This window comes from Sorex fumeus, unplaced genomic scaffold, assembly GCF_029834395.1.
Source record: "Sorex fumeus unplaced genomic scaffold, SorFum_2.1 ptg000086l, whole genome shotgun sequence".
Taxonomy (NCBI): domain Eukaryota; kingdom Metazoa; phylum Chordata; class Mammalia; order Eulipotyphla; family Soricidae; genus Sorex; species Sorex fumeus.
Window position 1 is genome coordinate 21,026,490 of NW_026606143.1, and position 23,148 is coordinate 21,049,637.

Below are 23,148 nucleotides of genomic sequence, written 5' to 3' on the forward strand. Positions count from 1 at the left end.
TGTGATTTGCAATACAGATACTGAAAAGTTATCAGGAATATCCCTTTACCTACTTTTAACACTCAGTTCTTGTCCAGTATGATCATTACCAACTATTATTGTCTTACTGGCCTGTTCTCTATCTTTTCTACCTCCGCTGCATACACACTTGTGGTGAGTGAAATAAGTCAGAAGGAGAGGGACAGATATATAATGAAAGCATCCATTTATGGTATATAGAAATATATAGTAGAATGCTAATATCCATGGCAAGGGAAAATGGGCTAGGAGGACTGGTCAATACAGTGCATGTTCTGATGCTATTAACCTGAGAAGTGCATGAAAATCCTATATTCCTATTAATTCCCAAGTGTGGTAACTCCTACCAGGTGGAAAACCTCTCAGATGGAAATGGTGTTACCTGATTTTAACATGTTTGAGTCTGAATCCTGTGTAATGTCAATCCATTAGAATAATGGGCTTGGAAGAACACTCAATGAACTAGAGTGCATAGTTTGATTGCAGGATAACCAGGTTTGATCCCCAGCACTGTATGGTCCTCTGAATACTACCCTTATGCAACCCCTGATCACAGAGCCAGGATTAGCCTCTGAGCACTGCTGTGTGTGTCCCCCAAGCAAAAAGACGAATATTCATTTTCCCTATATTTGAAAGAAAAAAATTTTAGGTAATATAAATCTCAAATCAGGACATGTCCGTTAAGAGGTATGCTATCTCCTTTTATTTACAATTAGTTTAATCTTGATATAAGATTCCCTGAGCTAGAGAATATTAGACAAAATTTCCAGGAGAGGGGATTGAGGAATAGAAGTTTTAAAGAACTGACTATTCCCCAGTCCATGCCTAGAAAGTGGTAGAACAATTTTTTGCACAGATAGTTTATCTTCATATCCAGTTTGTTTGTATAGCATTCTGTAAGAGGAAAAACAAACTTTCACACTTTTGAACACATTTCTTCCTCACAGTGATGAAATGTAGGTCTGGTTCTCTTATCCATAATTTGTCGGTAGGGAAAGTGAGGCTGAAAAATTTTTTAAAAAACCTCGTAACTTCAAACAGTGACTAAGAGTTCAGATTCCTAGTTAGTCTTTTTCTCTCTTTGCAACTCAACAGTAATTCGTTTGAAAACACTAGGTATATGCTTCTGAAATTTGCAGCAGGAAATACCAGTATAATTTAAAAATGAAACCTATTAAAATAACTTTGAGCCTCATATTTTTTTGGCTTTTAATAATAGCTATTGCTATGTCAGTTATCACATTTTCATATCTTATTTATTTTTAAAAATTTTTTTAAATTTTATTGAATCACCATGAGATAGTTACAAGCTTTCATGTTTGGGTTACAATCACAGAATGATCAAACACCCATCCCTCCACCAGTGCACATTCCCCACCACCAATATCCCTGGTATACGCCCCTTTTCCAACCCTCGCTCTGCCTCCATGGCAGACATGATTCCCCATAATCTCTCTCTACTTTTGGGCATTATGGTTTGCAGTAAAGACCATGAGAGGTTACCATGTTTGATCCTTTATCCACTTTATGCACACATCTACTGTCCTGACCAATTCCTCCAGCCATCTTTTTCTTAGCAATCCCTTCTCTATTCCAGCTGCCTTCTCCACTTTGCTCATGAGGCAGGCTTCCAGCTATAGAGAAATCTATCTGTCCTGTGTATCTACTATCCTTAGGCGTCCACCTTATGTTGTGTTGTTTTATACTCCACAAATAAATATAGTCCTTTTGTGTCTGTCCCTCTCTTCCTGACTCATTTAACTTAGCATGATACCCTCCATGTCTATCCATTTATAAGCAACGCTCACGATTTCATCTTTTCTGACAGCTGCATAGTATTCCACTGTGTAGATGTACCAAAGTTTCTTTAACCATCTGTCCTAGGGCACTTGAGTTGTTTCCAGATTTTGGCTATTGTGAACACTGTTGCAATGAACATATAGGTACAGATGTCATTTCTACTGTGCTTTTTGCATCCTCGGGATATATTCCCAGAAGTTGTACTGCGGGGTCCTATAGAAGCACAATTTCTAGTTTTTGAAGAACTGTCCATATTGTTTTCCAGGAAGGCTAGACTAGTGGGCATTCCCACCAACAGTGAAAGGGTGTCCCTTTTTCCCCACATCCAGGCCGGTACTGGTTGCTTTTGTTCTTTTGAATGTGTGTCAGTCTCTGTGGTGTAAAATAATATCTCATTATTGTTTTGATTTGCATCTCCCTGATGGCTAGCAGTGTGGAGCATTTTTTCATGTGCCTTTTGGCTATTTGTATTTCTTTTTTGAGGAAACTTCTGTTCATTTCTTCTCCCCATTTTTTGATCGGGTTGGATGTTTTTTTCAGTACAATTCTACTAGTGACTTGTATATTCTGGATACTAATCCTTATCAGATAGGTATTGGGTAAATATTCTTTCCCATTCTGTGGGCTCTTTCTGTATTTTGGTCACTGTTTCTTTTGAAGTGCAGAAGCTTCTTAGTTTGATGTAGTCCCATTTGTTTATGTTTGCTTCCACTTGCATGGTCAGTGCTATTTCATCCTTAAAGATGCTTTTAGCTTCAATGTCGTGGAGAGTTCTGCCCACATTTTCCTCTTTGTATCTGATAGATTCATGTCTGATATTGACGTCTGTAATCCACTTTAATCTGACTTTTGTGCCAGTCATTAGACAGAGGTAAGAGTTCATTTTTTTACATGTAGCTATCCAGTTTTCCCAGCACCAACTGTTGAAGAGGCTTTCCTTGTTCCACTTCACATTTCTTGCTCCTTTGTCAAAGATTAAGTAGTCAAATATTTGGGAGTCTGTGATAGAATATTCAACTCTGTTCCATTGGTCTCCAGGTCTATTTATAACCCAGTACCATGCTGCCTTAATTACTGTTGCTTTGTAGTACAGTTTGAAGTGGGGAGGGTGATGCTACCCATCTGCTTTCCCCAAGGATTGTTTTAGCTATTCGTGGGGGTTTATTGTTCCATATGAATTTCAGGAGTGTTTTGTCTATTTCTTTGAAAAATGTCATGGGTATCCTGATAGGGACTGCATTGAGTTTGTATAGTGATTTGGGCAGTATTGCCATTTTGAATGTTAATCCTCCCTATCCATGAGCAGGGGATATGTCTCCATTTCCTAGTGTCCTCTTTTATTTCTTGAAGTAGTTTTTTTGTAATTTTCCTTGTATCAGTCCTTCACCTCCTTGGTTAAACCAGTTCCGAGGTACTTGATTTTCTGAGGTACTATTGTGAATGTGATTTTTTAAAATGTCTCTTCTCTTTATTTATTTGTTTATAAGAAAGCCACGAACTTCTGGGTGTTGATTTTGTAGCCTGCCACTTCGTTAAACTGACCTATTGTTTCTAGGAGCTTTTATGTAGAGTCTTTAGGATTTTCTAAGTATAGTCTCATATCGTCTGCAAATAGTGATAGTTTTACCACTTCCTTTCCTATCTGTATTCCCTTGGTACCTTTCTCTTGCCTAACTGCAATGGCCATGACTTTTAATACTATACTGAATACTTCACTTCACTTAATCACTTAACTTCCCGTTAGTCGTCGATTTGCTCGAGCGGGCACCAGTAACGTCTCCATTTGTCCCTGTCGCGTGCTAGTGTAGCCCAATGGCATCTGTTCGCTCCGGGAACATGAAGGGCCTCAAACCGATCGTTCATGATCTTGACGAAGAAGTCTGACCATCTGGTAGGTGGGCGGCCACGCGGTCTTTTGACATCCCGTGGAATCCAATCAGTAACAGCTCTAGTCCAACGGTCGTCTTTAAATCTCATTACGTGACCAGCCCATCTAATTTTCGACACCTTGGCAAATGAGGCAGCGTCCCTGATCCTTGATCGTCGACGGATGTCAGAACTCCGGATTCGTTCTCTCAATATTGAATTCAAGTGGCAAAAGTGGGCAACCTTGTATTGTGCCTGATCTTAGTGGGAAGGCTTTTAGATTTTCCCCATTGAGAATGATACTTGCCATGGACTTGTGGTAGATGGCTTTGACTATATTGAGGAAAGTTCCTTCAATGCCTATTTTGCTGAGAGTTTTCATCATAAACAGGTGCTGGATCTTGACATATGCTTTCTCTGAATCTATTGATATGATCATTTTTTTTATATTTTCTTTGTTGATATGATGGATTATGATGATCAATTTTTGAATGTTAAACCATCTTTGTATCCCTGGGATGAATCCTACTTGGTCAGAATGTATGATCTTTTTGATGAGTTGTTGGATTCTATTTGCTAATAGTTTGTTGAGGAACTTTGTGTCTGTGTTCATCAAAGATATTGGCCTGAAATTCTCTTTCTTTGTACTATCTCTGTCTGCTTTTGGTATCAGGGTGATATTTGCTTCATAGAAATTGTTCAGAAGTGTTTTTGATAATTCAATTTCGTAGAAAAGCTTAAAGAGGATTAGGAGCAAGTCATCTTTAAAGATTTGGAAGAATTCACTAGTGAATTGATCTGAGCCAGGACTTTTGTGTTTGGGGACGCTTTTTATTACTGTTTCAATTTCCTTGATGGTGATAGTTCTGTTCAGATATTCCAGATCTTCTTGGTTTAGCATTGGGAGGCTATAGAAATCTAGAAATGTATCCATATCCTTGAGGTTTTCGTGTTCCTTGGCATAAAGCTTCTTGAATTACTCCCTGAGGATCCTTTAAATTTCTGTAGTTTCTGTTGCAATATCCGCCTTTTCATTTCTGATTTGGTTTATTAGGGTTTTCTCTCTTCCTTTCTTTGTGAGTTTTGCTAGAGGCCTATTGATCTTGTTTATTTTCTCGAAGAACTAGATCTTGGTTTCATTGATATTTTGGATTGTTTTTTGGATTTCCATGTCATTAATCTCTGCTCTGAATTTTATTATTCCCTTCCTCCTGTTCGGATTGGGCTCCTTTTGTTGGGCATTCTCCAAGCTTTTGAACTGTGAGGTTAGGTTACTTATGTGGGCTTGCTCCTCCTTCCAGGGCTGGAGCGATAGCACAGCGGGTAGGGCGTTCGCCTTACAAGCGGCCAACATGGCCGACCCGAGTTCAATTCCTCCGCCCCTCTCGGAGAGCCCGGCAAGCTACCGAGAGTATTGGATATGCCAGACACAGTAACAACAAAGTCTCCAATGGAGACGTTACTGGGCCCGCTCGAGCAAATCGACGATCAACGGGAGGGCCTTACCTTTACCTTTACCTCGAGCTCCTCCTTCCTGAGGAATGCTTGTAGAGTTATAAACTTTTCTCTTAACACAGCTTTTGCTGTGTCCCATAAGTTTTGGTAACTCATGTCCTCATTTTGGTTCGTTTCCAAGAATCTTTTGATTTCCTCTTTGATTTTTTTATAAGTCACTCATTGTCCAATAGTGAGTTGTTTAATTTCCACGTTTTTTTATTTAGTTTTCTTCGTGTGCGTATGTGTGATATACTTCTAATTTAAGTGCATTGTGGTCTGAGAAGACTGTTGTTACAATCTCTATCTTCTTAATTTTATGGAGGTATGTTTTGTGGCTCAACATGTGGTCAGTCTTGGAGAATGTTTTGAATGTCATCTTTCAAATTCTCAGCACTTAAATTTCCAGTTCTTAAATCTGAGTGGACTACAGCTGAATCTTACGAAGACAATGTTTATGAGAAACAGCCTCGTTCCTGATGCCCCATTTGCTCTCAACGGAATGACCATCTCCGAATGCAACAGCTATGTGTACCTAGGTTGAGAGGTCAACATGACAAATGACCTGGCACCCAAGCTGCGCAGGAGGAAGAGAGCGGCTTGGAACGCCTTCAAGAACGTCGAAGAAATAGCTTAGAGGACGAAGAACCTCCGGCTCTGGGCACATCTCTTTGATTCCACTGTTCTTCCTGCATTAACATATGCCTCAGAGACCTGGGCCCTATGCAAACAAGATGAGAACGCTATTCAGGTCTCCCAAAGAAGAATAGAAAGAGCTATGCTTGCAATATCACGTTTCACTCAAATGAGAGAAAGAATCCGGAGTTCTGACATCCGTCGACGATCAAGGATCAGGGACGCTGTCTCATTTGCCAAGGTGTCGAAAATCAGATGGGCTGGTCACGTAATGAGATTTAAAGACGACCGTTGGACTAGAGCTGTTACTGATTGGATTCCACAGGATGTCAAAAGACCCCATGGCCGCCCACCTACCAGATGGTCAGACTTCTTCGTCAAGATCATGAACGATCGGTTTGAGGCCCTTCATGTTCCCGGAGCGAACAGATGCCATTGGGCTACACTAGCACGCGACAGGGACAAATGGAGACGTTACTGGCGCCCGCTCGAGCAAATCGACGACTAACGGGAAGTTAAGTGATTAAGTGAAGTGAAATCTGAGTGGTAGGGAGATAAGGGGGAACAGATTATAACTGGATTTGAAATTTTCAGTGTCATAATTAACGATAAAATATAATTACTTTTAAAATTGATTTTAAAGATCTAAATTGGGTGGTTGGAAGTAAAACCCCTCTTGGGAATTTGCCTCATTCCTTTAAAAAATAATGTTATATTCTACAGATTATTTCTGTATCTTCAGTCTTTTTTTCAGTTTTCTCACTTTTAGAAGTATTTAAATAAAATTATTTTGTCTCATACTAAAAGAAAATGCTCTTTTTTGCATGTGTTGCTAAACATACTACCTATTCCTCTTATTATTTCAGAATCAAGCATGTTTATTATCTATTTATACTATGTTTTTGTTTACCTAATTTATTTAAACACTGTGATTTACAAAGTTGTTCATAGTGCATTTGCTGTAGGCATTCCATATTCTAACCCAAATCCCACCAACACTGTGACCTCCCTTCCAACATTGTCCCCATTTTCTCAGCCACCCCCTAAACTTGCCTCTGTAGCAGATCCCAAATAATTTATTTTATGTGGCTTGCTACCAACAAATGACTAATGGAATTATCAAAATATACTTTAGTAAAAATAATTTGTAAAAATTGTTGTATCTCACCATGGGGATATTAAGTCCTTGTCTGCGGGTTTACTAATCCTTTGTTTTTAATGTTTTGGTTAGTAGAGATTAGTTGGCTTCTACTTCTACTTTACATTCCCATTCTATATCATCTGGTGTGTTCCGACAGGGATGTTAGTATTGAAGAGTTTAGATACATTGTGTGACCTAGTTGCAGCCACGCACTCCAGAAAATCCAGAGTATTTAACTGGACAGTGAGGTTATATGACAACATTGGTGGAATGTGGGTATGGATGCCAGGGTTTTCAGAAGTACAGAGGGTAGAAAGAGGTTGCCCATTCAGACTGGAGAAGGCCTGGAGTTCTCAGCCTAAAAACCTGGTGTATCTGAAATTTTGGCAGTTTAGTGTGTATGTGGAGCTCTGTGGAGCTCAGTCATGAGTCCTGCTGTAGGCATGACAGCAATTATTTGGTGTGTTTGTGGCTGCTTGAGCTTCAGCAGAGCAGGGACTTGGCTCTCCTCTCTCATGAGGTCATCCCAGAGATCTCACCTGGGCACTGTCTATCAAAAAAATACTGTGTCTAGTTGATTTCTTTTGAGATTTGAGTCTCTGAAGCTGGGCCAGTAGATGAGCTTACACAGTGGAAATGGTGGAATGTGAGTCTAACTTTTCTTTTTTGTTTAAGCATATGTATGCCATACCTCAGATTCTGCCCTTATATTGTACTGAAGTCACTATTCTTTTTCTGTTAATTTTTATTAGTGAAACACCATAAGGTACAGTTGTAGACTTACAAATTTTTGTGATTGGGTTTCAGTTATACAATGGTCAAGTACCCATCCCTCCACCAGTGCCCATTTTCCACCACCACTGATCCCAGTATCCCTCCCCCCCTCATCACCCCCCCCCCCCCCATAGCACCCTGCCTCTGTGGCAGGGCATTCCCTTTTATTCTCTCTCTCCTTTTAGGTGTTATGGTTTGCAAAAGAGGCATTGAGTGGCAATCATATTTGGTCTATAGTCTACTTTCAGCACGCATCTCCCATCCTTGGAGGATCCTCACAAGACCCTTTATTTGGTGCTCCCTTCTCTATCTGAGCTTCCTATACCCCTAGAGTGTCCGGCTGGCCTCCAAGCCATGGAGTAAACCTCCTGGCTATTCTTGGGTGTTAGTCTCCTCTTTTGTTACTTTATGTTACCTAGATGAATGCAATCTTTCTATGTCTGTCCCTCTCTTTCTGACTCATTTTACTTAGCATGATACTTTCCATGTAGTACCACTTGTATGTAAGTTTCATGACTTCATCTTTTCTAACAGCTACATAGTACTTCATTGTGAAGATGTACCAAAGTTTCTTTAACCAGTCATCTGTTCTTAGGCACTCAGGTTTTTTCCAGATTCTGGCTATTCTAAAGAGTGCCGCAATGAGCAAACAAGTGCAGATGTCACTGTGACTATACTTTTTTTTTGCCTCTCTAGGATATATTCCCAGGAGTGGTATTGCTGGGTCAAATGGGAGCTCAGTTTCTAATTTTTTGAGAATTGTTCGTACTGTTTTCCAAAAGGGCTGAACCAGTCGGCATTCCCACCAGCAGTGAAGGAGGGTCCCTTTTTTGCCACATCTGCGCCAGCACCAGTTCATTTTGTTCTTTTGGATGTGGGCCAGTCTCTGTGGTTTGAGATGATATCTCATTGTGGTTTTGATCTGTATCTCCCTGATGATTAATGATGTAGAGCATTTTATCATGTGTCTTTTAGCCATTCAAATTTCTTCTTTGATGAAGTTTCTGTTCATTTCGTCACCCCATTTTTTGAATGGGTTGGATGTTTTCTTCTTGTGGAGTTCAACCAGTACTCTGTATATCCTTGATATCAACCCCTTGTCATATGTGCATTGGGTGAATATCCTTTCCCATTCTGTAGACTGTCTTTGTATTTTGGTCATTGTTTCTTTTGAGGTGCAGAAGCTTTTCAGTTTAAAATAGTCCCATTTGTCTATCTCTGTTTTCATTTGCTTGGCCAGTGGCGTGAAGTCACTATTCTTAAACTCATTATCTCCCTATATACTGGTTAACTTCATGGGCTCATTTGACTCCCTTGTATTATTTGATGCATTTCCTTTATTTGTCAAATGTTCTTTCCCCCTGATTTCTGAAACTACAGGTATCTACTAAGTGTCTTCCAACTTCCATATTTGTTTTTCACAAACTTCCATGGGAGATTAATTTTTCTACCTTGTTTTCATTAATTCAACACATATTTAATGAACTATACTCTGTTCTTTGCATTGTGCTAAGTACTGGTGAAAAGATTGTTATGTACTTTTTCTGGGCCAGCAAGATATCTCGGTGGGCTGGAGCATATACTTTACATGCAGGAGGCCCAGGATCAATCCCCAATACTTTCTTATCTCTCAGCTTCTGGGAATGATTCATGTGCACATAATTAGGAGTGTCTCATTAGCATAACTGGGATTGCTCCCCCCACAAGAATAAAGTATTTTCTTTTCCTAAAAATAGTGTCAGGGCCATCTTTGAAGCCGTAAGCATAAGAGAAAGAACACATGGAGCGTGCGGGATCCCGGAGGAAAAAAAAAAAGAAAAAACAGGTTCCAAAAAGAGCCAAGTTCACCCGCAAGTTCCAGATGGAGTAGGCGCCGCATCTCGCCTTCCCCAGATGGAACCCCGGTGACCAGAAGCCTCTACAAACACAGCTCGAGTATGCGGGAACGAGGACTTTTTCTCAAATCTGCCGAACTACACCTCCCAGGTAACCTCTGATTCCGGAAGTCATGCCCACAGCCCGCCCCCCAGCGCCATCTTTGAAGCCGTAAGCATAAGAGAAAGAACACATGGAGCGTGCGGGATCCCGGAGGAAAAAAAAAAAGAAAAAACAGGTTCCAAAAAGAGCCAAGTTCACCCGCAAGTTCCAGATGGAGTAGGCGCCGCATCTCGCCTTCCCCAGATGGAACCCCGGTGACCAGAAGCCTCTACAAACACAGCTCGAGTATGCGGGAACGAGGACTTTTTCTCAAAACCGCGCGGCCGCTTACGCGGCCGCGCGACATCTCTCTATATACAAAGTGATCAATGAGAAGTAAACCACCCAATCTTTCTCCCTGAAAGTCAGAGTTAAGTTTGGAGCACGGCCACAGCCCCAGAAACACAAGGACTTAATGCAGAACCCAGCAGCTTAGAGCAGAAAAGTGAAAGGACTATGCGTTAATCCAGGCCATCAAGTCTGCCGGAGGGGAAAGGGTGTTGCCCCATTCGCCCTCTCTTCCCTGGAAAGAAGGATGGCGGCCGCATGGGAGCCGTGTGGACAGCAGGTATGAGCCGGGGGTGTGGGGGCGACTAAAACCTCATGGGAAGGGGGGCGTTCCGGTCCGTCCTTCACGCCCTACCGAGGTCACCAGTTGCCCCCCACGAGCGGCTCTCCAGCACGGCCACAGCCCCAGAAGCACAAGGGCTTAATGCAGAACCCAGCAGCTTGGAGCAGAAAAGTGAAAGGACTATGCGTTAATCCAGGCAATCATTTCTGCCCAGAGGGGAAAGGGTGTTGCTCCCTTCCGCCCTCCTCCCTCTGGAAAGAAAGATGGCGGCCACATGGGAGCCTTGTGGACAGCAGGTATGAGCCGGGGGTGTGGGGGCGACAAAAACCTCATGGGAAGGGGGGCGTTCCGGTCCGTCCTTCACGCCCTACCGAGGTCACCAGTCACCCCCCACGAGCGGCTCTCCAGCACGGCCACGGCCCCAGAAGCACAAGGACTTAATGCAGAACCCAGCAGCTTGGAGCAGAAAAGTGAACGGACTATGCATTGACCCAGGCCATCAAGTCTGCCGGAGGGGAAAGGGTGTTGCCCCATTCGCCCTCTCCTCTCTGGAAAGAAAGATGGCGGCCACATGGGAGCCTTGTGGACAGCAGGTATGAGCCGGGGGTGTGGGGGCGGCTAGGGCCTCATGGGAAGGGGGGCGTTCCGGTCCGTCCTTCACGCCCTACCGAGGTCACCAGTTGCCCCCCGCGAGCGGCTCTCCAGCACGGCCACGGCCCCAGAAGCACAAGGGCTTAATGCAGAACCCAGCAGCTTGGAGCAGAAAAGTGAAAGGACTATTCGTTAATCCAGGCAATCATTTCTGCCCAGAGGGGAAAGGGTGTTGCTCCCTTCCGCCCTCCTCCCTCTGGAAAGAAAGATGGCGGCCACATGGGAGCCTTGTGGACAGCAGGTATGAGCCGGGGGTGTGGGGGCGACAAAAACCTCATGGGAAGGGGGGCGTTCCGGTCCGTCCTTCACGCCCTACCGAGGTCACCAGTCACCCCCCACGAGCGGCTCTCCAGCACGGCCACGGCCCCAGAAGCACAAGGACTTAATGCAGAACCCAGCAGCTTGGAGCAGAAAAGTGAACGGACTATGCATTGACCCAGGCCATCAAGTCTGCCGGAGGGGAAAGGGTGTTGCCCCATTCGCCCTCTCCTCTCTGGAAAGAAAGATGGCGGCCACATGGGAGCCTTGTGGACAGCAGGTATGAGCCGGGGGTGTGGGGGCGGCTAGGGCCTCATGGGAAGGGGGGCGTTCCGGTCCGTCCTTCACGCCCTACCGAGGTCACCAGTTGCCCCCCGCGAGCGGCTCTCCAGCACGGCCACGGCCCCAGAAGCACAAGGGCTTAATGCAGAACCCAGCAGCTTGGAGCAGAAAAGTGAAAGGACTATGCGTTAATCCAGGCAATCATTTCTGCCCAGAGGGGAAAGGGTGTTGCTCCCTTCCGCCCTCCTCCCTCTGGAAAGAAAGATGGCGGCCACATGGGAGCCTTGTGGACAGCAGGTATGAGCCGGGGGTGTGGGGGCGACAAAAACCTCATGGGAAGGGGGGCGTTCCGGTCCGTCCTTCACGCCCTACCGAGGTCACCAGTCACCCCCCACGAGCGGCTCTCCAGCACAGCCACGGCCCCAGAAGCACAAGGACTTAATGCAGAACCCAGCAGCTTGGAGCAGAAAAGTGAACGGACTATGCATTGATCCAGGCCATCAAGTCTGCCGGAGGGGAAAGGGTGTTGCCCCATTCGCCCTCTCCTCTCTGGAAAGAAAGATGGCGGCCACATGGGAGCCTTGTGGACAGCAGGTATGAGCCGGGGGAGTGGGGGCGACTAAAACCTCATGGGTCGGGGGGCGTTCCGGTCCGTCCTTCACGCCCTACCGAGGTCACCAGTTGCCCCCCACGAGCGGCTCTCCAGCACGGCCATGGCCCCAGAAGCACAAGGACTTAATGCAGAACCCAGCAGCTTGGAGCAGAAAAGTGAATGGACTATGCATTGATCCAGCCCATCAAGTCTGCCGGAGGGGAAAGGGTGTTGCCCCATTCGCCCTCTCCTCTCTGGAAAGAAAGATGGCGGCCACATGGGAGCCTTGTGGACAGCAGGTATGAGCCGGGAGTGTGGGGGCGACTAAAACCTCATGGGAAGGGGGGCGTTTCGCTCCGCCCTTCACGCCCTACCGAGGCCACCAGTTGCCCCCCACGAGCGGCTCTCCAGCACGGCCACGACTCCAGAACACAGAAACCAATTTCTTAACTATCTGACTTTCAGTAGAAATACTTCCAGGGTCAATAAGTAAAATAGCAGAAATCCAAAACCAACATTTAATTCTTGAACCCAGCTGGAGAAAGCAAATCACTTCACAATGCTTTTTCAGCATGTCTGATTTGGGGGGGGGGGGGTAAACTCTAAATAATAGTGGTGAATCTTTTATTGAAACAATCTAATCAAAGCGGATAGAGTGTTAACTAGAATTCATCTGCCTCACAGGGACGGGGAGGGGTGGGGGGTGGGGTTTTATTGGGGTTCTTCATGGGAAAAAATAAGTATTGGTAAAGGGAAATGTGTTTGATATTTGCATGACTGAGACATAAACCTGAAGGCTTTGTAACCTTTCCCACAGTGATTCAATAAATAAATAAAAAAAAAAAATAAAAAAAAATAAAAATAGTGTCAGGTTTCACAAGGAATTTTTAGTTTTACTGAATGATATGATTTAGTTTTACTGAAATTTAAAGAAAGTCTAGGAATTGAAGTGAACAGAAATGGGAAAAGTATTTTATGTACAGGCAATGCATGTAAAAATGTCTCCCATTACAAAGAACAAATGTTATATGATTAGGCAGGAGAGATTGGTAAAAACATATTAGAACTTTTCTTTCTCCTGTAAGAAACACTGAAATATTTTAAGTGACGGAGGAACACGGTCACAGCTGCATTCATGTAAGACCATTTTGACCCAGAACAGATTACTCACAGGAAATTGCTGTAATTCTGCCAATAGATGAGGGTTATTTATTTTAGGTTGGTAGCAATAGATTAAGTGAACAAAGTGTTGGATCAGTAGGATTGTCATAAAATGATCACAGAAAGAATATATGCAGGGACATTTATCACAGTGTTTTCTCTTTCTTTTCTCTTACTGAGGAAACCATTTGTTGAAATTCCTATTATCTACATTTCCTGCGGTGTGTTACCTGGGTTCTTACTGTATTCAAGACACTCTGATGCTCTCCAGGTATTTAAAAGGTGATCAAGAAGAATCCTTCCACCAGGCTGGGTTTGAGGTGCATTCCTTACTTAGATTCCTTATATAAATAAGGGAAGAATATTAAGAAGTTGAAAGTATTCTAATCAGTAGTTCAGTTTGCTGCAACATGGATAGAACTGGAAGATACCATGTTAAATGAATCAAGGAGAATAAACACAGGATAATATCACTTACATGTCATATTTAGAGTAATTGGATGTGGAAATGCAGTGGTTTAAGGGGAGTTTCATAGATCACCCTTGGCCTCAGAGTATAGGGACGAGAAGGAAAGAAATAATGTGAAGGGGAAAGGAAGAAGAGAGAGAAGGGAAGCAATGGGGACAGGGCTCATTAGGATTCAGATACACGGGTGGTGTTAAGGAATGATAGATCTAAATATCCAAACCACAAGGTCAACAACACTGAAATCACAAGACCTAACTTTAATAACCAAATATAAAAGATACTGTCAAGATGGCAAGGTGGGGCTAAGGGTTGGGGCTGGTAGAAAGTGGAACCTGGCAATATTGGTGGAGGGAAATTCACACCCATGAGAGATTGGTGATGGAACATTGTATGTCAAAAACCAATCTATGAATAACTATGTAACTTACGGTGCTTTAATAAAATAAAATTTGGGCTGAAAAGAAAGAAAATATTCTGCTGAGCAACAAGATGGTAAGACATTAGGCATTTGGGTTTAATTCTTCCTTGCTTTCTTTGCCTAATGAATAATAGGTCGTGGACCATTGTTTTAAGAGTCTCTGCTAAATTAGGCTTGCTTGTGAATTAGAAAATAATGTAGTAAATTAGTAAACCTATGGTTTGGAGGCTGAAGTGATAATGCATTTGGTAGGGTATTTGTCTTGCCCATGGCCTATGTTCCCCTGAGTCCCAGCAGGAATGATTCCTGAGTGCAGAACTACAAGTAAATCCCAAGCACCACCGGGGGTGCCCCCCTTCCCCCCAAAAAAAGAAAAAAACAAAATCCTGGGATTGAAAGAATATTTAGTTTAATTTCTTTGCAGCCATCTAAAATGGTTAATCTTAAAGGGTTTTTTAAAAAGACTTATCTTGTTTTTTTTTTCATTTTCACTAGGTTATGCTATTGTAGAAATCAACTCTAATTCCCAGTGTCTCAGTATATCCCTATTTCATACCCATTTTACATCTTGATCATGATGTATGAGGCTTTACTAACATTTATTCTTCATTCCAGGAACCCTTATTAAGGGTAATCCCCTATGTAGAACTTGAATTCTCATTCCAGAGAGAAAACGAAATCACTAAACCACATAAAGACTTTTATGCAAGATTCTTCTCAGTTGTAATGTATGACAAATTGGCTACCAGTTGTTGTTATGTTAGCCACATTTTCATGTGTCCAAACTGTACAGCAATGTGGAAGGGGCATACACTCAGCTTATGCATTATTTCTGAAAGTCTCATGGCAACGGGAAGGGAGGTATAATCCTGTTAGTAAGAGAGAAAATAATTGGGAGAACTACCACACAGCGAACTTTAATGTAAGGAAACTTGAATTTCATACTGTGTGAAATAAGAAGAAAAACATACAACAAAGTTATCCTCTAGTGAAAACATATACTTGGTAAAACCACAGTTATGTATTTTCTGCAGAATGTTAGAAAGCACAAAGAAGAATTTAAAGGAGCTGGTAAATATCTGTCATACAAACATTAGCATCAATAAGCTGGAGAATCATACAAAATAAAACATAATTTATTACACTGTGAAGAACAAATGAACTCATTATACGGCCAAATCTCAAATATTCAATGAAATTTAGCATCTTTTTATATTAAATTACTGTTCCTAAATTAGGATTGATATAATACTACCAATGCACGACATTATTTATACACACGCTATATATATATATATATATATATATATATATATATATATATATATATTTCATACCAGGAGCTGGGCTGGAGCAATAGCACAGTGGGTAGGGTGTTTGCCTTGCAAACGGCCAACATGGCCAACCCGAGTTCTATTCCTCCGCCCTCTCGAAGAGCCTGGCAAGCTACCGAGAGTATCTCGCCCACACGACAAAGCCTGGCAAGCTACCCGTGATGTATTCAATATGCTAAACACAGTAACAACAAGTCTCACGATGGAGACGTTGCTGGGCCCACTCGAGCAAATTGATGAATAACGGGAGGACTGTGACCGTGACCAGGAGCTGAGACCATGCTAAATTTTGAATATCAAGTACTTCCTTACTGCTCAAGTCTAAAACAAGAGCAAAATATTTCATCCCTACTATAGGTAGTGCAGTGTTCTTCTGAACTATTATCTATCCAGTGTCTTACATTAAGGGAAATAAATGAGATACAATATTTGAAATGTGTGGGGGGGAATCACTGAAGAAAGCATCTATATGGGAAATGTAAGTAAAAGACTAATAATAAAAATGATTATCAAATACTTGCTTGAAAAATTATACAAAACCAACACTACATATCTTATTCTGAAATTGCTTAAAATATGAGGTCACAGAGAGAGTTAAATAAATTTCTACATTCTCTTTCCTAAGGTCTAGTTTCTTAATCTGTGGATCTCAAAAATGAATGCAGGAGGGTTTTTTAAAATATCTTTTTTGTTTTGTTTTGGGGCCACACCCATCTGTGTTCAAGGCTTGAAGCTGTGTTCAAGACTTACTCTTGGCTATGTATTCAGGGATCCTGCCGGGAGGGCTCGGAAACCATATGGGGTTCTGAGGATCAAAGCCACTTTGGCTGGCTGTGTTCAAGGCAAGTACCCTCCCTCCTGTATTATCTCTCTGGCCCTAGTGCCATTTAAATATATACATATATGTATATACTTATGTATGTACATATATATGACTAAAGTGACATAGATGTTTTTCAGGCCATTGGGCCATAGAGATATTACAGGAGCTAAGGACTTAGTACTGCCTTGCATGTGGCTGCAGTACTCGCAACCCTGGTTCAAATCCCTGGCACAAAACTTTTGGTACTGCCAGGAGTCTCTCATGAGCACAGAGTAATACTAGTCCTTATATATTCCCAAGTTTCTCCTCCTCACACATTTTTTTCAGGCGAAAAAATGGTTGTGAGGGGCTGGAGCAATAGCACAGCAGGTAGTGTATTTGCCTTGCATGCAGCCAACTCGGGTTCGATTCCGAGCATCCCATATGGTCCCCTGAACACCGCCGGGGTAATTCCTGAGTGCAGAACCCCTGTGCATTGCCAAGTGTGACCCAAAAAGCAAAAAAAAATGGTTGTGAGTAGAAAAAGTTTGAGAATTCCTGTCCTAAAGCATCACTAACAGATTTAAAAGACAGATAAAAATACCAGCAATACTTTGACATACCTTAATGTGTACAGGATTATTTCACATATTTTGGGTAAAAAGATAAAGATAATCACTTAATCACTTAACTTCCCGTTAGTCGTCGATTTGCTCGAGTGGGCGCCAGTAACGTCTCCATTTGTCCCTGTCGCGTGCTAGTGTAGCCCAATGGCATCTGTTCTCTCCGGGAACATGAAGGGCCTCGAACCGATCGTTCATGATCTTGACAAAGAAGTCTGACCATCTGGTAGGTGGGCGGCCACGCGGTCTCTTGACATCCCGTGGAATCCAATCAGTAACAGCTCTAGTCCAACGGTCGTCTTTAAATCTCATTACGTGACCAGCCCATCTGATTTTCGACACCTTGGCAAATGAGACAGCGTCCCTGATCCTTGATCGTTGACGGATGTCAGAACTCCGGATTCGTTCTCTCATTTGAGTGAAACGTGATATTCCAAGCATAGCTCTTTCAATTCCTCTTTGGGAGACCTGAATGGCGTTCTCATCTTGTTTGCGTAGGGCCCAGGTCTCTGAGGCATATGTTAATGCAGGAAGAACAGTAGAATCAAAGAGATGTGACCGGAGCCGGAGGTTCTTCGTCCTCTTAGCTGTTTCTTCGACGTTCTTGAAGGCGTTCCAAGCCGCTCTCTTCCTCCTGCGCAGCTTGGGTGCCAGGTCATTTGTCATGTTGACCTCTCGACCTAGGTACACATAGCTGTTGCATTCGGAGATGGTCGTTCCATTGAGAGCGAATGGGGCGTCAGGAACAAGGCTGTTTCTCATAAACATTGTCTTCGTAAGATTCAGCTGTAGTCCTACCTTTCCACACTCACGGTCAAAGTCGGCCAGCATTTGTGCCGCTTGGCTGATGTTTGGTGTTATTAAAACAATGTCATCAGCAAAGCGGAGGTGGTGTAGTTGCCGACCATCTATCTTCACTCCCATTCCTTCCCATTCCAGTCGTCGCATGATGTTCTCGAGGGTGGCACTGAAGAGTTTCGGTGAAATGGTATCACCCTGCCGCACACCTCTCTTGACATCAACGTTCACTTCTTTGTAGAATGGTGAGATCCTGGTAGTGAATCTGCAATACAGCTCACGGAGGATCCTAATGTATTGGGCTTGAATGCCCTGATTGGCTAGGGCTTCAATGACCGCTTCCGTCTCAACAGAATCAAAGGCCTTCTTTAAATCAATGAACGTTAAGCAGAGTGGCATCTTGAACTCCCGAGAAACCTCAATGAGCTTGGTTATCGTGTGGATATGGTCGATGGTGCTGAATCCTTTGCGGAACCCTGCTTGCTCGCATGGTTGTCCTTCATCTAGTGTTCTGCCAATCCTATTCAGGATGACTCGAGTGAACAACTTGTAGATGACAGACAATAGGCAGATCGGGCGATAGTTGCCAATGTCATGGATGTCTCCCTTCTTGAACAGTAGTACGGTCCTGCTGGTTTTCCATTGGGACGGAACCTTGCATTCAGACAGGTAGCGAGTGAAGTGCCGAGCCAGTGTATTGATGAGTACTGACGGCAGATTCTTCAGGTGTTCAGGTCTGACCTTGTCTGGGCCGGGTGCTGTTTGCTTCTTTACCGACAAAATGGCGTGTCGGATTTCGGAAGGGAGAACGTTGGGAACGACATACCCATCCTGTGGAATTTGGTATGTCGGCAAGGGGACATGGCTATCGAAGAGATTTGAGTAGAAGTCATGGATAATCTTCTCCATTGCCGTTCTGGAGGATGTGATGGATCCATCAGGACGTCGGAGGGCAGTCATCTTGGTCTTATAGTTGGCGAAGGACAGGCGGGCGTTACAAATATTTTTCCCGGCTTCTGCCGCATCTACCAGTACTTCTGCTCTTCTCTCTTTGAGGTCTTCCTTGATCGCATCTCTGCACTGCTTTGCAAGCTCGGACGTTAGCTTGTGGTTGCCTGAGGCATGCGCCAAACCACGCTGGCGAATTAGCTCAAGAGTTTTCGAAGATAGGCGACTTTTTGTGGCTATCTCTCTCTTGGCGTTCCTCGCACATTCATGGAGGTGCTGAACCAGTCGATCGTATTCCTCATCAATGTTGTCAACAATGGCATCTTCCCATGTTGCCGCAATAGTACCAAAGAGTTCCCAGTTGGTGGTCATTCTGAGAGTTCTCTTTTTGAACTTTGCAGCCCTTTCTCCCTGCTCTGTGAAGTAGAATTTTGCACGAAGGAGACGGTGGTCCGATCCCGTTCGAAATTTTGGGACAACAGCGACATCAGTCAGGCAAAACCGTCGATTGAATATGATGTGGTCTATTTCGTTGTGGAATCGTCCACCGGGAGACTCCCATGTCCATCGTTTAGATTCTGCCTTCTGGAACTGTGAGTTACCATGAATGGTCTTGGTCTACATGATGAACTCAGACAGTCTCTCACCCTGTTCGTTCCATTCTAGGCCATGGGTCCCGATGTGAAGTTCTTCAGCTGATCTTCTCGGTCCTATCTTGGCATTAAAATCACCCACAATGGTCTTGTAGAAGGTGTGGTCTTCTTTATAGAACTTCTCTAGCTCCATGTAGAACTTCTCGATTTCTCTTTCATCATAATGAGATGTTGGTGCGTAGACAACGAAGATAGAAACTGCAGGCAGTGAGCCACATCTATTCAAATGTAAACGTCCGATTCGGGTTGTTAGGCATTCGAATGAATCAATGCTCTTGGCCAAGTTTGTGTTGACAAGGACACCGACGCCTCCGACACCTCTTTTATCACATGTTCCGAGGAACAATTCTTCTCCAGTGTCAAAAACGGCATGGTGAGATTCGTGCCTTCTTGTCTCGGTCAGACCAATGATGTCATACTTGATCATTCACGCTTGTACCATCAGGTCCTCAATGGATGCATCTGATGCTAGCGTACATGCATTGAAAGTACAGACGATCATTTTTGTCTTCCTTCGTTGTGGCAGCCTAGGTCGGCCTTGAGATTTTGTCGGCCTCTCCTTTCTCATCCTTCTCAGTGCTGCCATATCGGTGAAGCCTTCAGGGTCAGGTGAATGAGACCAGTTGTAGTTACTGGTTTTGGCATATCGAATACACAGCGGATAGCTTGCCAGGCTCTTCCGTGCGGGCGGAATACTCTCGGTAGTATTAATACCCTCGGAATACTCCCGGGGCCCGTGGAGCTGCTGCTGTGCTGCGGCGACTTCCAGGCGGTGCGCAACGAGGCCGACCTGCGCTGCATGGCCATGCCGCCCAAGTACCGCCACATGCAGACCTTCTACAGGTACTACTCCGGAGAGAAAAAGGCCCCCGTCCTCACAATCTTCGTAGGGGGTAACCACGAGGCCTCCAATCATTTGCAGGAGTTATCTTATGGTGGCTGTGTAGCACCAAACATTTATTATTTAGGTTTGGCTGGTGTAGTAAAATACCGAGGTGTAAGAATTGGTGGAATCTCTGGTATCTTTAAATCTCACGACTATCGAAAAGGTCATTTTGAGAGCCCACCATATAATTCAGCTACAATAAGGAGTATATATCATGTGAGAAATATAGAAGTCTATAAATTAAAACAGCTGAAGCAGCCCATGGACATCTTCCTATCTCATGACTGGCCACGAAGCATTTATCATTATGGCAATAAGAAGCAGCTTCTGAAGACAAAGTCTTTTTTCCGACAAGAAGTGGAGAATAACACGTTAGGAAGTCCTGCTGCTTCCGAACTTCTCGAGCACTTCAGGCCGACGTACTGGTTTTCTGCGCACCTTCACGTGAAGTTTGCAGCCTTGATGCAGCACCAGGTCAAGGATAAGGAACAGACTGCCAAATCAACCAAATTTTTAGCCTTGGACAAATGCTTGCCACACAGGGACTTTCTTCAGGTAATAGAAGTGGAACATGAGCCCGGGGCTCCTGCCTACCTGGAGTATGACGTTGAATGGCTCTCTGTTCTCAGGGCCACGAACGAGCTTATGAATGTGACTGGGCGTCTGTCGAACATGCCTGAGAATAATGGCTTGCATGCCAGGTGGGATTATAGCGCAACAGAGGAATCGATGAAGGAAGTCCTGGAAAGACTGAATCATGACCTCAGAGTGCCCTGCAACTTCACCGTGACGGCTGCTTGCTACGACCCTGGGAAGCCCCAGGCCCAGGTGCCGTTGGTGCACAGGATCAATCCTCAGACCACTGAGTTTTGTGCCCAGCTCGGCATCACAGACATCAATGTCCGGCTGCAGAGCGCCAGGGAGGAGCAGTCGTGCGGTGACGATGACGAGCAGGACGGTGGGCAGAGTGACTCCGGAGAGGAGCGCAGCGAGTACAACACGGACACGTCCGCCCTGTCCTCGTTTAACCCCGACGAAATAATGCTGGACGACGATGACGAGGAGGACGAAGGCAGCATAAAGATAATGTAATTTAAAAATTAATTACTGGTTTTAGGACATTAAAAATAACTCACAATGCAAAAATATAGCAGATAATAATCATATATTATTAAGCCTAGCTATAAATCAAAGGAACATATTCTTATAACTTTGATATCTAATTTGTGCTTCTGAAAGGAATTTTGTTCAGGTAGCATTATTTCCTTGGTGAATCATTTATGGAATTAAAATTGTGCTACTGTTCTAGGATTGATGGGTCTGTATGGATTTAAAGTTTGAGGTGTGACTTAATGATTCATAGTTAGAGGAATATAAAAGAATCCAACATTGAAATTAATATTTATTAACAAGTACATTCTATTTTTCATAGTGATACTTAAAATAGCAAAGTACTTGAAATAACCTTAGTTACTAATATAGGAAATTTAGTAAATAGTACAAAATCACTTTTTTGAAGAAAATCGACTGGAATAACAAGAATTACACTATATTCTCCAGTATAGAATTTGGATTCTAAATTGATATCTATAAGATTATCCCTGTATATATGAGTGTGTATATGTGTGTGTGTGGAAAAGTTTTGTAGGAAAAATGAGTGGGGAATAGAGTGATAGTACAGTGGATAGGGCGTTTTTCTTGCATGTAGCTGACACGGGTTCAATCCCTGGCATCCCATAGGGTTCCCCAAGTACTGCCAGGAGTAATTCCTGAGTACAGAGCCAAGAGTAACCCCTGAGCATCGCTGGATGTGACTCGAAAAGCGAAAAAAAGTGTGAAAAAAGCTCTATGCCAGTGTTAATATTTATTTCTGGAAGTAGAGCCGTAGAGAGTTTTGTTCTTGATTTTATTCGATTGTACCTATCCCAAGTTTTCTTTTTTTCTTTCTTTTTTTTTTACAGTTATAGAGCTGTGTTTCTTCAACTGGAGAATTTCTATGGTGTTCACCATTTCAGAAAACATTTTTATTTGTTTGACTCTTTTCCAGTTTCCTTCATTTATTGTTCAAATATTCTCACTTTTTGTAAGTTGTGTGAGGCGAACGTGATAACCACTACACTACGGAAACTGGCTGGAGCGATAGCACAGCGGGTAGGGCGTTCGCCTTACAAGCGGCCAACATGGCCGACCCGAGTTCGATTCCTCTGCCCCTCTTGGAGAGCCCGGCAAGCTACCGAGAGTATTCGATATGCCAGACACAGTAACAACAAAGTCTCCAATGGAGACGTTACTGGGCCCGCTCGAGCAAATCGACGATCAACGGGAGGGCCTTTACCTTACCTTTGTAAGTTGTATCACTTCTCCCCTCTCGAATAAAACAAGCCAACATACATTAGAATAGTAGTTAAAGCTGTAGAATTCTTAGATTTCCTAAAGAACACATATCGTTTTCATTCACACTTGGTGGGCTATGTGCCCAGGGAGGTCAGTCTGGGTAAAGTTTGCAAGAACTCTTGCTAGTCATGGTGATGAGGTCTTGCAGGCCTCACTGAGGCAACCAACAGGCTGTGCATATGACCTAATCAATTTGCTCTCCTGCCCACATGAAATTTTGGGAAACCCTGGTTCTCAGGGTGAGAGAAGGTTATGCTCTTTTCAGGAAAGTAGTCAGCATCCCAACCTCACTAAGTCTGGTCATCATCTGCCAACACAGAATAGATTTTTAGGATAAAATAAATAGTTAAGCAAAAACATGCTAGGAGAGGAGAATAGAATATACTTAAAGTAAGAGCATGAGCTTCTTTAGAGAAAGTAGAGAGCGCCTTAAAATTAAAAGAGATTACATCAAAGTAGGAGTGCAGAAAGTCCAGAATGGCATGTCCAAACTCCTTTGGCTAGCTGATTTACATATGATTTTCTTCAAGCTGCCTCAGGTTGAGCTAGAGTCAGTACTAGGGAGTTGTCAGGAAGAAGGACTTTTGACACTAGCAGTGTCT

The 23,148-nt window shown here is 43.4% G+C and overlaps 1 protein-coding gene across 1 annotated transcript; it reads left to right on the forward strand.

Annotated features, from left to right (window-relative positions):
- Positions 1–691: 691 nt before the first annotated feature.
- On the forward strand, positions 692–21,244 carry LOC130039264 (lariat debranching enzyme-like). Its single transcript, XM_056131112.1, has 2 exons — positions 692–705; positions 19,972–21,244. The coding sequence occupies exons 1-2, from the start codon at positions 692–694 to the stop codon at positions 21,242–21,244; spliced, it is 1,287 nt and encodes a 428-aa protein (XP_055987087.1).
- Positions 21,245–23,148: the final 1,904 nt, after the last annotated feature.